The 14131-nt window shown below is 45.1% G+C and overlaps 1 protein-coding gene across 1 annotated transcript in view; it reads right to left on the bottom strand.

Moving 5' to 3' along the window:
- The window catches only part of SORL1 (sortilin related receptor 1), a 158362-nt gene that overhangs the window by 28716 nt on the left and 115515 nt on the right, over positions 1-14131 (bottom strand). The window contains exons 28-35 of the mRNA XM_008530665.2: positions 13104-13235; positions 12077-12208; positions 11306-11440; positions 10319-10474; positions 6175-6324; positions 1992-2123; positions 849-975; positions 517-686 (exon numbers count right to left, since the gene is read on the bottom strand). Coding sequence (XP_008528887.1) covers positions 517-686; positions 849-975; positions 1992-2123; positions 6175-6324; positions 10319-10474; positions 11306-11440; positions 12077-12208; positions 13104-13235 — 1134 coding nt within the window. The remainder of the gene's footprint in view (positions 1-516; positions 687-848; positions 976-1991; positions 2124-6174; positions 6325-10318; positions 10475-11305; positions 11441-12076; positions 12209-13103; positions 13236-14131) is intronic.

Raw genomic sequence — 14131 nt, 5'->3', positions numbered from 1 at the left:
AGCTGCAAAGAGGAGTTCACAAAACCTTGGGAACAAACCAACCTTGGCATAAGCACATAGGTGCCCAATGTCAACTGCTCTGAAGGGGAGAGGAAGCAGGGAACTCTCCCGGATACATATAATTTACATACGTAAATTTCTTCAAAACTTAGCCACAATACTTTTCTGACCTGCCTCAAATTTTAACCATGATGAGCTCCTACGTACCAAGTACTGGGAAATACCTAGAGAAGGAAGGTAGAGGCAGAAACTAGACAAGAAATATAAAAGAGGGCAATGGTGGACAGAATCTGAAATTAACTTGTTAAGGTACAAGAACAGTAAGTGACATAATGAGAATACATGTTCAACAACTAAGGCAGGATGATAAAACTTGGCCACAATCATCTGTACATGTGAGTATGGCACATATGAGTATTCATGTGCCATGTTCCCACATCCGGAGCATCCCTGGGAAACTCTGAAAATTCCACATAAGGTCTCGTACATGCCATAAAAATAAACTATAACACTTACATCCTTCTGGAGTCCTCAGAGTCACGAAGTCATTGGTATTGTGCACCTTGCTCAGACATTGGACCTGCACTTTAACCTGATATGTGGTATCTGGCTTCAAGACCTTTAATATCATGTTTGTTTTATTGCTGTGGGTCTCCAGAGTCTTCCACATGCTCTCTCCAACCACCCTGGCCAAGAGAATAAAGACTTCGTCACATCAAAGCAGCATGGGGTGGCTGAGATGTCTGACTGGTTAATAAAGAGCCACTCCGTGCACAGCACAAGTTTACAGAACATCCAGTGGCAAGGAGGACATCATTTTCTTCTCCCGTGGAAAAGAGGGGACCCACCGGTAGTAGACGTTGTAGACACAAGAAGCAGAGGGCATTTTTTTGGGTCGCGTCCAGGTCAGAGTCACATCCCCAGAGAAGTCAGCTGTCCACTGAAGATTCTGTACTTTGTAAACAGTTAACTCATCTAGAGAGATAAAGGGGGGAAAGGAAAAGAAAGTGATATCTTACAAATCCTTGGATTTCAGAGGACCCAAGACGTCCCTTAATTATAGGCAGACCTACCATGCTCTAGATTGTCAAGCCACAGTCATCTTAAAAGACATCCCAGAAAATAGAGTTGAACCTTCCTACGCAACCTTTCCTAAGGTCTCCTAAATTTCCAGTCATGCTATTTGTCCTTGTGGTTCACCTCCCTCCTGTGTGCAGTGACATTAAGCCTGTTTCTCAACAGAGAATGCTACAAGTCCAAGGACAAGATCATAGCAGGATCTGTTACTGCCACAGATTGACTATTTGTGTTCCCCCAAATTCATATGCTGAAACCTAACCCCCAATGTGATGGTATTAGGAAGTGGGGCCCCTAGAAGGCGAGTAGGCTGTAAGGACGGAGCCCTCATGAATGAGGTCAGTATCCTCATAAAAGAGACCCCAAGAGAGCTCCCTCACCCCTTCCACTGCGTGAGGACACAAAGATGGATGTCTGGACCAAGAAGCGGGCCCTCATCAGACACTGAACTGGCTGGCACTTTGATCTTGGACTTTCCAGTCTCCAGAACTGTGAGAAATAAGTTTCTATTGTTTATAAGCCACCCAGTCTGTGGTATTCTGTTACAGCAGCTCCAAAGGACTAAGACCATTACTAAATGCATTCCAGACAGAAGAACTGAGCCAAGCCCACCACAAAGCCTGAGGCTCCATGGGAGCAATGGTGCATCAACATGAAGTGGGAAGTCCACTGAAAACAAATCTAAGATGAGCATTTCCCCAGTGAGGTTAGCCGGAAGCTCTACCAAACGAGGGACAAGCCTCAGCTCATTTGGTGCTCCAAAACTGAGCAAACATCTGTTCCAATTCCAGACTGAGGAAAAACTCAAAGGACTCGAGGGCCACACAGGAGGGGGAGGGGGAGCCCACACAGGACGGGGAGGGGAAGCCCTGGGGTAACCGGGAGCAGCCCAGCCCCCACAGCCAGGCACTCACCGCTGCAGGCCTTCTCGTCACTCTCGTCAGAGCAGTCCAGGAAGCCATCGCAGCGCTCAGAGAGCACGATGCAGGCCTCACCATCCTCACACTTGAACTCGCTGCTCATACAGGTCAAGGTGCTGTGTGTGGCTGAAACACAAAGAACCTTCTTGAACGCATGGAGGAGGGGCCGTGTCGTACCACGGGTTTATCATTTTCAGGAAACATGGTTCAAAGTCTTTGAATTAATCAGTTTCTCCTTCACAACATGCCTCTGGAGTGAGGAGCATCCCTCTGGCACAGTGAGACCTCCTGATTTGACGTTAACCACTGGAATCTGCCTTCAGGAAGAGTGAGCTTTGGAGTCAAACCAACCAGGGTTGAAATCCTGGCACTGTGTGAGCTTGAGCAAGCTGCTGAACAGAGCCCAAGTTCAGTCCCCCTATATAAAACTAAGGTGACAATTCCATCACTATCATGTCTACAAGGATCCAGTGAGGTCAGGCACCTGGAATAGTGCCTGGCTGATAATTGGCATCAACAAATTGTAGCTATTTCTCTACAGTATGACTAATTATTCTGTTACTATATTAGTGTGCAGTCTAGAATAATATTCTGATTTCCAGTTTGAGTAATACTAATAATAATGACGTGAATCACAATATTAAGAGGCATGTCCACTTTATGCAGTACTTTAACTGTATAGGTTTTAAAGTATCTTACCAGAAAATGAGACATCACAAATAAAGAGCAGTGGTAAATTAAGAGTTATGCAATGCTATGGCTACACACCATAATTTGATGTTCTCCCTGGTTCTGAAAGTAGAGTTATAACTGTGTGACAGGTTCTAAAAAGCAAGCAGTGACAATATAATTGCAAATGATTCTAGAAAAATGAAAGAAGGCAATGGCTATAGAAACCAGATCTGCTGTCTTGGACCAGCCTGGATCAGGTACGTCAGGCCTTCATTATACAGACTCACATGTGCCTGCCCAATCCTGGACTGGAAGGACTACATCAGAACCCACCCCACCAGTGAGGAGGGTCTAAAATTAATCTTCCTCCTCCAAGTCAAAGAGGTTCACATCCTAACTCCTGGGACATGTTAAATGTCACCTTATATGACAAAAGGGACTTTGCAAATATGATTAAGTTAAAGATCTTGACGTAGAGAGGTTAGCCTAGATCACCCAGATGGACCCAATGCAATCACACGGCCCTTAAAAGCAGAGACCCTTTACTGGCTGTGGTCAGAGGAGGAGATGTGAAGACAGAAGGAGGATCAGAGAGATGGAGTGTTGCTGGCTTTGAAAATGGAGGAAGGGGGCCTCTAGAAGCTGGAAAAGCAAGGAAAGAGATTCTCCCCTGGAACCTCCAAAGGAACCAGCTCTGCCCACATCTTGGTTTTAGCCACTGAGACCTATGTCCAATTTCTGACCTACAGAACTGTAAAATAATAAATGTGTGCTGTTTTAAGACACAAGTTTGTGGTAATTTGTTACAGCACCATAGAAAACCAAAAACCAACATATACTTGAGCCTCTGTATTTGCCCAGATCTTTTATTGGGAATTCTACCCTGATTTCAAACTAAAATTTCTCCATTGAGATTCAGGAAACCCCTCCTAGCTCTTGCTCCCCATCCTACGCAAATAAACACACAATATTCCATACAATGACTGTGTCAACACCAAAAGAAATTACTGAAGAAACCACTAGGCCATTGTAGTAATCTCAGAATAAAGAACCTACAACACTGATTCTTAACAGTCTTCTGGGGGACTTCTAAAAAACACTGATTCCCAGGACCTGTCCCAAACCCACTGAAGCAGAAACAGGGAGCTGAACACGTGCACTATTTACAAGCTCCACAGTGATTCATCAGAATCGGCCAGGATTGAGAATTTCTGTTCCAGAACAAGAACAGGTAATCCTGTTTTCTATCTGAAGCATTGCATCCATTTCTGACAACCACACTTTGAGAAGTGGCTAGATACAACTGGATAATGTTTACATGACAGCAACCAAGATGGTCAAGAGGACTGCATAAAGGATCCCGGGAGATCCTTTTCCTGGAGATGAACAGATCCAGGGGTTGGAGGTGGGGGTGAAATGCTGTAACAACTGTCCTTAACTGATGGGTTTTCATGTAAAAGAGAATTAAGACTCGTTTGCATGAGTCTCAGGGATGGAGGCACAGACTTCAGTTCAATATATTTAAAAAAAAGAGCTCTTGGGCCGGCCTGGTGGTGTAGAGGTTAAGTTTGTGTGCTCTGCTTCCGTGGCCCAGGGTTTGCCAGTTCAGGTCCTGGACATGGACATATGCATCACTTATCAAGCAATGCTGTGGTAGGCATCCCACATGTAAAATAGAAGAAAGTGGGCATGGATGTTAGCTAATAGCTGATCTTCCACAGCAAAAAAGAGGAAGATTGGTGGCAGATGTTAGTTCAAGGCTAATCTTCCTCAAAAAAAAAAAAGCTCTCGGGGCTGGCCCAGTGGTGGTATAGTGGTTAAGTTCACACGCTCCGCTTCGGCAGCCCAGGGTTCACAGCTTCAGATCCCCAGGTACATATCTAGCACTGCTCATCAAGCCACACTGTGGCAGCATCCCACATAAAATAGAGGAAGATTGGCACAGATGTTAGCTCAGCGACAATCTTCCTCACAAAAAGAAAAAAAAAGAACTCTGTCCTTTTATAGTAATTATCAATGGGAGAAGAGAAATATCAAAAGCACTTGTGAGGCTTTTTACAAACTATAATTCCCCGTCTCCAGGAAAATCATTGTATTAGAGAGCTCTTTTGTATACTGAGCTCAAATTGATTTGCTTTGGAGAGTTTGGAAGGAGGAGCTCAGTTATAGATAAAGGGGCATTAGAGTATTTAGAAAAGCTTTGAGAACCACCAGTGTAACAGTCTCAGAAGCCCAAGATGGAATTCATCCATCCACTCATCCATCCATGCATCTATCTATCCACCTATTCATCCATCCACCCATCCATCCAATCAATGAACAGTTATGGAGGTCCTATCAAGAAGTCAGGTACTGTTCCAGATGCTAAGAATATCATGATGTGTAAAACAGACAAAGGACCTACCCTCTTAGAGATTACCTGCTATTGAGAGAAACAGTAAACAAGTAAACAAACAAATATGTTATTTTCGATAGTGGTAAGAACTACAAAGAAACATAAAGAGAGTGATGGGGGGCAAAAGGGGCGGCACCATTTTACATAGCTGGTCAGGGAGGGACTCTGCTCAGAAGGGGATTATTATGGAAAAGACCAAGATTCCCATCAAAGAATTATTCCACATGGTAAGAATGTGCTAAAATCTAATAAACAACAGGTGAGTAGTGAAGCTAGAGGATTTTTGAGGTTTCTTTATGAAATATGTCTCAATATTTTACAAGCAGGAAAACATAAGTTTTAGAAACTACAAAAAGGTTGTCATTAATCTCCAAAAATTCTTAAATTAATTATTAAACAGATGATTAATGGGCACTTAGAACAGAATACAGTGACCTTCAGGGGCCAGCTTCTCTAAGAAGGATCATGCCACACTAATCTCATTTCCTTTTTTGAGAGGGTTATCAGATCGATGGATTGAGAAAAATTGTAGCTAGTGCAGATCTTGATTTTAAGACCCTTAACTAAGCAACATCCTTATGAATAAGGCAGATTTGAAACAGGCTCAAGAAACTTATTTAAAGAACACCTGTTAATGAATTCACTTCACCTAGGAGGAAAGTCCTACTCCATTTCCTCTTTGTTAACTGTTTTCAATGTTCACCTTATGCTGTGGTTACTTATTTGGCTCAGATGTTCTCATTATTATTTTGGTAAGGTGGGTTCAATCTGCCCTGTTACTTTAATGTCCCAAAAGTCCATTTCTTGTTCATTCTTTTAATGTAAGTGTAGAAGTTTACACTAATCCCTTCGTAATTTCTCTGTGTTATTTTGGAGTATTCCACCCTGTAAGAACTTTCAACATGGCATGATGACAACAACACAACGTTAATGAAAAAAAAAAAAGCTAAATAAATACCCCAGTCTCTTACTGATTGGGTGATCTTCCATCTTTAAAGTGGACATAATAGGAAAATCACAAAGTTATTATGAGAAATGAAGCACAAGTAATGGGATATCATGCTCTCAAGAAACCTTCCCCGGGGGGTGACTTTCCCTCTGACTACTCACGACAGTTGGCCTCATCCTGGCCGTCCTGGCAATCTTGATGGCCATCACAGCGCTTCCAGTTGGGGATACACTTCTTTGGCTGGTGGCACTCGAACTCAAATCGGTCACATCGCCCAAACTGGGTGGGAGTGGAGGCAGGAGTGACATTCGCTGGAAAAGATTTTTAAAATTCACTTTTTAGTATTGAGGGAGCTGGCCAGCAATAGCAACTAACTGGATACATTAGGAGACGACAGTTCTTTAGGAATTATAATGGGGATCTGAAGACAAATGTGAGTTCTGGATAAAGACGGAAAATTAACTAAACGCAGACATCTAATTTTGCTCTCTCATAGGACCCCACTAAAGGAGACAAAAGCAATAAAATTTTAGAAGCTGGAAAGCAGCCAGACAGTGGTGAGTGACTAAGAGACCAGAGCAGGTTGTATTCTATCCTAAGCTGTCGGGGGGAAAGCTAAGAACCAAAAAGATCATCATCACAGAATCCTCAAAAAGCTGGAAAATGCTGTCTCTTAACTAGGAGAGAAGAGGGGAAAGTTACAATAAGGGAACTCATTGAAAGATGAGTACGAAGCAGCTAGACTTACTACCTCCCTTCCCCTACTGGCCCCAGGAGACAATCACCCGTATGTCACCCCAACAGAAGGCTGGAGGATTGTTAATGGAGAGGGTAATAACAAGGGTTGTTAAGACAGGCAGAGTTGAGAGCACAAATATCGTACTGAAAACAGGGGATTGAACGTACAGATTGTTGTACAGACCCTATTCCTCTTCCTCGAGAACCCTGGCAGTGAAACCCATATTCTCCAGGAAGGAAATCATAAAAATCTTCCCCAGGAAACTGACCAGCCTCAGAGACAAACCCTAAAGTAACTCAGATCAAGAATTCCCCAAACAGCCTAACCATGAAACTCAAAGGTGACAAGCCTACCCATGTGTGCAGAATTTCTTAGCAGCATTTCAGTCTCCAGCCTTAAACACAAGCAAGCAACCAAGGATTATCCCAGGAAAACCTATGACATGCAGACGGCCTCACCTCAAACAGGGAAATCTGGAGGAAGTAGAGACCTTGTAAGAAGAAAACTTCAAAAATAAATATTCTTAATATGCTAAGAAAGAATATATATTTATCCATGAAAAAAGGAGAAGATGCCATAAAAAAGGAACAGTACTAAAAATTTAAAAGCTCTTAAAATTAAAACCGTAACAGAAATTAAAAACTCAGTAGAAGAGTTGGAAGACAGAGTTGAGTAAATCTTCCAGAAAGAGGAAAAAAAAAAAAAAGTAAAAAAACGGAAAGATTTTTTTTAAAAAAAAAGTAAGGGATCAGATTAGGAGATTCGAAATAAGAATGACAAGAGTTCTGAGAAGAGAGAGAAAGTACCATTCATGGAATACCTCAAGAAAAATTCCTAAAACTAAAATACATAAATTTCCAGAATAAAAGAGCCCATCAGTGTCCACCACATTGGATGGAAAGGGACCCACATCAAAGCACATCATGGTGAAATTCCAAAACACTGGAGCCAAAGGGAAGATTCTACAAGCTTCCAGAGAGAAAAACCAGGTTACATACAAAAGATCAAAACTTTTAAACTAAAAAAGAGAAAACCTGGGATATAGAAAACAGAAGCTCCAACATAAGAGAGAGTTTGTAAAGCGAGTCGTTAGGATGATGGAGAGCAGCATCCCAGCAGTGACCTGCACCCCAGGTATAGAGCGCAACGGGCACAACCAGAGCAGCAAACTCCAGAGACAAGCACGCTGAAGGCTGTCATGACTGCGTCCCTGGCCACTGTATTCATCATATTCACCTGACAAAGCTACTGGAGGGTGTGATCCACCAAAACAAGGGAGTAAAGCAAGAAAAGCAAGACACAAGATCCAAGAGATAGGAAATCTAACTCAGGAGAATGGCAAAGAGAATTCTGAGGAGGGCAGTGAAGTCCCAGGGTCAGGGGCATGCAGTAGGCCTAGAGAAAAATCAGCCTAGAGAGGAAAATCCAAGGAGTTGGAACGGGTATCTCCAAGAGAAACACTGGAGTTGAGAAATCATGTGATATGGTGACCTTGTGCAAAGGTATTCTGAGAGCCTATTGACAGGTGGAAGGCATTAGCAAATGCTACAAAATAACCTGAGCTAACAAACAAAAAAAGCAATTATTAACTTCGGGATATTGTGTATATGCTATAGTTTTAACTGGATTTCCAAAGGGGCCTCTCCAATGCCCAGAACCGCAGCTAACACAAGGTGCATGGAGAAGAGTGGTGAAAAATGAGGCTGGAAAGCTAGGCCAAGGCACATCACAGCAATTACACTTGGGCAACATGGGAGCCATCAGAAGGTTCCAGTACTGGGGGAGGATATGCTCGTGCATCAGCATGTGGCTTCTTGGAAGACAAATCAAAAAGGGGAGACACATGAGGCAGAGAAACCAGTTAGGAGACTTTTGCAGTGAAGAAATAAGATCTGAGAGCCAGAGACAACGCCAATTTAAATTTGCACAGACAATGCACATAAAAAAGAAATCACAAAAGCTGAACGCAACATCGAAACAAGAATCCACTCATTGGATTTCTTAAGAGTCTGATAATGTCCCCGCTCAGAGTTTCAATAACCAAAAAATAATTTTGAGAGAAGGGTAATCAAGTTACTAAATAGATAGGTGGGGCTCAGGGAAAAAGGCAGAGATAAAAGATGTTTTATAACTTGAGACACATTTATGGGACACTGACTATTTGCCTATTATTGGGGTAGCCACAGTGGGGGATTCCAAGCAGGATGCAGCATGATCCCAAAAGATGAGGTCCATACATGGGAAAGAAAGATTGATCCATATGGAATGACTAGGAAGCAAAATATGGCAGATGATGTTAAAAATCAAAAGGACAATAGGTAAGTTCAATGAGACTGGAAACAAGATGGACATCAGGACTCAACGAAAGCTCCACGGAGGTGGGGCTTGAGAGGGAGAATAACACCCTACTTGTTTGAAGCGGGAATCTCAAACTTTAGTGAACCTACAAATGATACAGGGAGCTCCTGGGTTCCATCCAGAATTCTGATTCTATGTTTTTTATAAACACCCCACGTGATCCCATCACAGGTGTTCTTTGTGCCGTACTTTGAGAAATACTGATGACCTATCGAGGTCTCTTTTAACGACACAGTCCATGCCTCTGTCTGCCCTGATGGCCAGTGGGCTTCAGAGAGGGAAAGTAGGAGGACAAGGCCGAGGAGGGCAGAGGTTTCTGATAAGGCAAAAACTCTGCTGCAGGATTATAAGCAGAGAAGAAGCAGGTGTGTCCAGAGCACATGAGGAGCCCCATTTGGTGGATGTAATAGGCAATGGCAGGCAAGGAGGGGTCAGCTCACACAGGACCTTGAGAATAGGACTCAAGGGTCAGGATCTATCTTCTGGAAAAGAGGAAACCATAGATGATTTTAAACAGGGAAGTGATGGAATGAAAATAGTCTTTAAGGAGGAAAATCAGACTGTTGACCTAGAAGTTTGCTAGGAAAAGGATTATGGAAAGCAAGGGAAACAACTGTCTATTCTCTTACTCTAACTGCGTTTGAAACAGAATCCTGTTTACGAAAGGACACAGCGTCCTTACCTCTGTTCTGCCTGCAGTTAAGGGCACACACTAGATGGGGTCTCAAGTCTACCCTGGCCTCCACCAATACGGTTACTACACAGACCTTCAGATGCCTCTCTGTGTTCAGCCACTAGATGGCAGTGCTTACCCTTCTTTTAGTAGGATGGCCACCAACTAGTAAGCCGGAAAATTGGGCTCTCTCCCCTGAGAGTTTAATACACACACAAACACCTCCTCTATGATTCCCATTGTAATTTCCTGTGATGAAGGAAGCAAAGGTGGCCCAACCGCAGCCAGGGTGGAAAGCAGGGTGACTGACCTTTTCTCGCAGGAAGATGAGAGGGAAGTTCTAGAAGATGAGACACTCCAGTTCTGAGTTCCCACGGGTCTCCCCACTCTGGAGGTGAGAAGCAGCCTGGCCACAGAGCACAGAGTCCCAGAGGGCAGGGCACCAGGCTTGGCCATGCAGTGCCTCAGGTGCACCTCCATAAGGTCCTCTCCACAAGAGCAGGTGCCACGGGAGAGGACTGGGGCCAGCACTTACCAGGGGAGGGGCAGACTTCCTCATCCGAGCCGTCTGCACAATCTCGGTAGCCGTCACACACCCAGCTGTCCATCACGCAGGCCCCATTGCTGCAGCGGTAGTAATTGGGCAGACACGTAGAGGGTTCAGGAGTAGGGGAGGGAAGAAGATATGAATCTGAAGGAAAAAAACAAGCAAGAAAACCCACAGTGTTATAAGAAGCTTGATCTCAGACCAAAATAGGTCACAAACCTAGGATGGATGTCCCAGTGTGAGCGGCACCCGCCCGGGGGGTCAGTGTCAGGCACAGTTCTGAATAACAGCTCATCTAAAAATCATTATAATGGGGTGTCAGAATAGAATGTGTTCCTTGCTCTTTTTTGGAGCAGATTCACCTTACGTATTGTACCTGACATGGGCGAATATTCAGATGGGTTTGCTTTTGTGGGGGCTCACACAGGCTGATGGAAGGAAGGTGACTCAGAATGCACAGGGTGGGTGGGAGAATTCCTGCAGAGGCTAAACACTGTTGTGGTTAACTCAACTGCAGCTACCCTCAGACCTGGTTCAGAGACGAGAATACCAAAAAGGAAAGGCACGAGCCCGCATTCCACATCAGCTCTCCTCAAATCTACCAGGGCACACGCATCACCGAGAGATCTGGTTAAAATGCAGATTCCGACTTGGAGGGAGGCCTCGGTGTCAGAGACTCTGCATTTCTAACAAGCTGCGGGCAGATGCGCACACTGCTGGTCTGCAGACCACACTTAGAGTAGCTAGGGTCTAGAGTTCTCACTGTGCCCTGCAAAACAGGGAATGAAAACCCTAGAAACAGGAGAAACCAACCACACTGATTTTCAAACTGGGAGGGGGATAGAAAAGAACTCAGCGAGTTACCCCCACCAAAAATCACTGAATAAGCCAGGCGCTGAAGAGACAAATGACACTCTGTACAGACAGGTGCAAGGACACTGTCGTCTTGGTTGTGGAGTTGACCAGGACCCTTACCTCCACAGTCCCTCTCATCAGACCAGTCCCCACAGTCGTTCTCCCTGTCACATTTCCACCTGTTGGGGACGCAGTGGCCATTCTCACACTGGAACTGGAAGTAGCGGGAGCAGTTCGGGGCTTCCGTGGGGTATTCTGGGGAGATTAACCACACCATCAGTCGTTTGCCTTGCACCAGTGTGAACATAAAGCTCCAGGAACACAGAGCCTCCTCCACACCCAAGCCCCAAGGCAGCCTACACGTCCCTCCCAGAGAAAGATAAGGCAGCTTCTTGGACCCAGTGGGAGACAAACACCACATCCTCTTCTTCCCAGGCCCCAACTCACATTGCTCTCACCTACACTTCTACATCTTGCAGAAGACACCCAAGGTTTTTAATTTTGACATTTTACCAAACAAATGACCTAATATTGATTAAAATCCAATGGTGACAAGGACTTTATTACATTGTGGTATCTATAACTTTCAGTGGGGAGGGGGAAGCACACTCCAAAATATTTACCGTAATTCCTTTACCATATTCCCTATACATAGTGTGAACTTCCCAACTAGGGAAAGACAACGAAATGGAACACACATCCCCTGGGATCAGGTTCCCACCTCAAGACTCAGTTCCTTACATGGAGATTCAAGAACTGGCAGGAACTACTGCTGAGGAAGGAGAAGGCACAGCCAGCCTGAGAGCGTGCTGAGCGTCCCCTCCTTAAGTACAGGAGCCACTAGGACCTGACCATCGGGGACGAGAGGACGCAGATCTAAGATCTTCTTACCACAGTTGGCTTCGTCAGAGTAATCGCCACAGTCATCCATCCCGTCGCACTTCCAAATCAAACTGATGCACACTCCATTCAGACACTGGAAACTGAACTCATCACACACCTTGCGGAACTCGGGGTCGTGGGCTAGAGAAGGAACCAACATCCATAAAATCCGGGTTGCTGCCAGACAGAAGACCTCGAAGCAGTAACACTGCTTAGAAACAAGAGGAAAGAGCAAGTGGCCTCCACCAAGGAGGACCCCTTAAAAGCAAGGCAACTGAAGGCCTACGCCCCAGGACTCAGAGGGTGACTGTGTTTGGAGATCAGGCCTTTAAAGAGGCAAATAAGTTAAATGAGGTCCTTAGGGTGGGCCCAAATCCAAGAGGACTGGTGTCCTTTTAAGAAGACTTCAGGACCCAGACAAGCACAGAGGGAAGACCATGTGAAGACACAGGGAGAAGACTGCCATCTCTCAGCCAAGAAGAGAGGCCTCAGAAGAAACCAACCCTGCTGACACCTTGACCTTAGACTTGCAGTCACTAGAACTGTGAGAAAATACATTTCTGTCGTTCAAGCCACCCATTCTGGGTCCTTTGTGATGGCAGCCCGAGCAGATTGATACAAGTACTCACTCCACGCAGGGCACTGTGTTAGGAACGGGCTATAGCAGGGAAGGAGACAGACCTGCTCCTGGGAAGCACCCATTCCAGCAGGGGTAGACGGGCAGGACAATAAACATGTGGTGTGCAAAGTGGTGGTAAGTGCCGTGAAGACCCTGGAGTAAGGCAAGGGGGCTACAGAGGGATGGAGGTGCAGGAAAGGCCTGTCGGAGAAGGTGACATTGGAGCCAAGATCTTGGTCATTCTCTGTGACACCAATGACTAATAAGCAGTACTTCTGAAGCAACAAATCTAAGTCTTTCTCAGAAAACACACTCCATCCAGAACTGTAAACTAGGGGGAGGTGTATCCCCGGAGTGGCCCACCCCTTGCAGTTTCTTCCATGACCTCGAGTTCCCTCCCCCGCCGGCCCCACTCACAGCAACCCGCAAACTCCGGGTCCTCATCGGAGCCGTCGCGGCACTGGACGATGCCGTCACACACCATGGAGTGGAACAGGCATTGCTGGCGGTTCTTACACACGAAGTCCATGAAGCGTGTGCAGAGGGGCTCTGAAGGAGTCCGGGGAGGAGAAAAGGCTGTGAGCACTCGGGGCTGGCAGGCCCTCGCTAACCCTGAGCGAGCACCACGGTACAGATGTGTGCTCCGGAAACAGTACAGCCACTGTTTACCCAGCGTTTGCTTTGTGCGAAGACCTGACCGAAGCACTTGACAGAGAAGTATACATCATTAAACTCTCAAGACGATATTATGAGAGATTTTACTGTCCTGTTTTGAAAACGAAACAGAGGGGAACGGCAGCATTAAGTTTTTCCAAGAGCACACAGCTCCTGAGGGAGGAGCCAAAACAAATCCAGAGCCATCTGACATCAAAGCCCATCTTAACCACTATTAACATACTACTGATTTCCTAATACGGGGTTGAGAAACTTTTTCCGTAAAGGATCAGTGTTATGGACTGAATTATAACTCCCATCAAATTCATCAGTTGAAGCCCTAATCCCCAGCGTGACTATTTGGAGACAGGGCCTTTAAAGAGGTAATTAAGGTTAAACAAGGTCAATAAGGGTAAAAGAGGTAAGTTAAGGTTAAAAAGATCAGGGTGGAGCCCTAATCCAATAGGACCAGTGTCCTTAAAAGAAGAGACAGCAGAGACGCAAGCACTGAGAAAAGGCCGTGTGAGGATACAGCAAGAAGGTAGCCTTTGGACTTGAACTGCACCATCCGCTTGTCCCTAGGTCACAGCCTGCTGGCCCACTCTGCAGATTTTGGACTTACCAGCCTTCATAATCGTACAAGCCAATTCCTTAAAATAAATCTCTCTCTAGAGACATACACATCCTACTGGTTCTGCTTCTCTAGAGCACCGTAACACAACTAGAGAGCAAATGCTCAAGGCTCTGCAGGTCATTCAGTCTCTATTACAACTACCGAACTCTGCCACTGC

This window comes from Equus przewalskii, chromosome 6 (assembly GCF_037783145.1).
Source record: "Equus przewalskii isolate Varuska chromosome 6, EquPr2, whole genome shotgun sequence".
Classification (NCBI taxonomy): Eukaryota; Metazoa; Chordata; class Mammalia; order Perissodactyla; family Equidae; genus Equus; species Equus przewalskii.
This window is presented reverse-complemented; position numbering and strand designations above follow the sequence as displayed.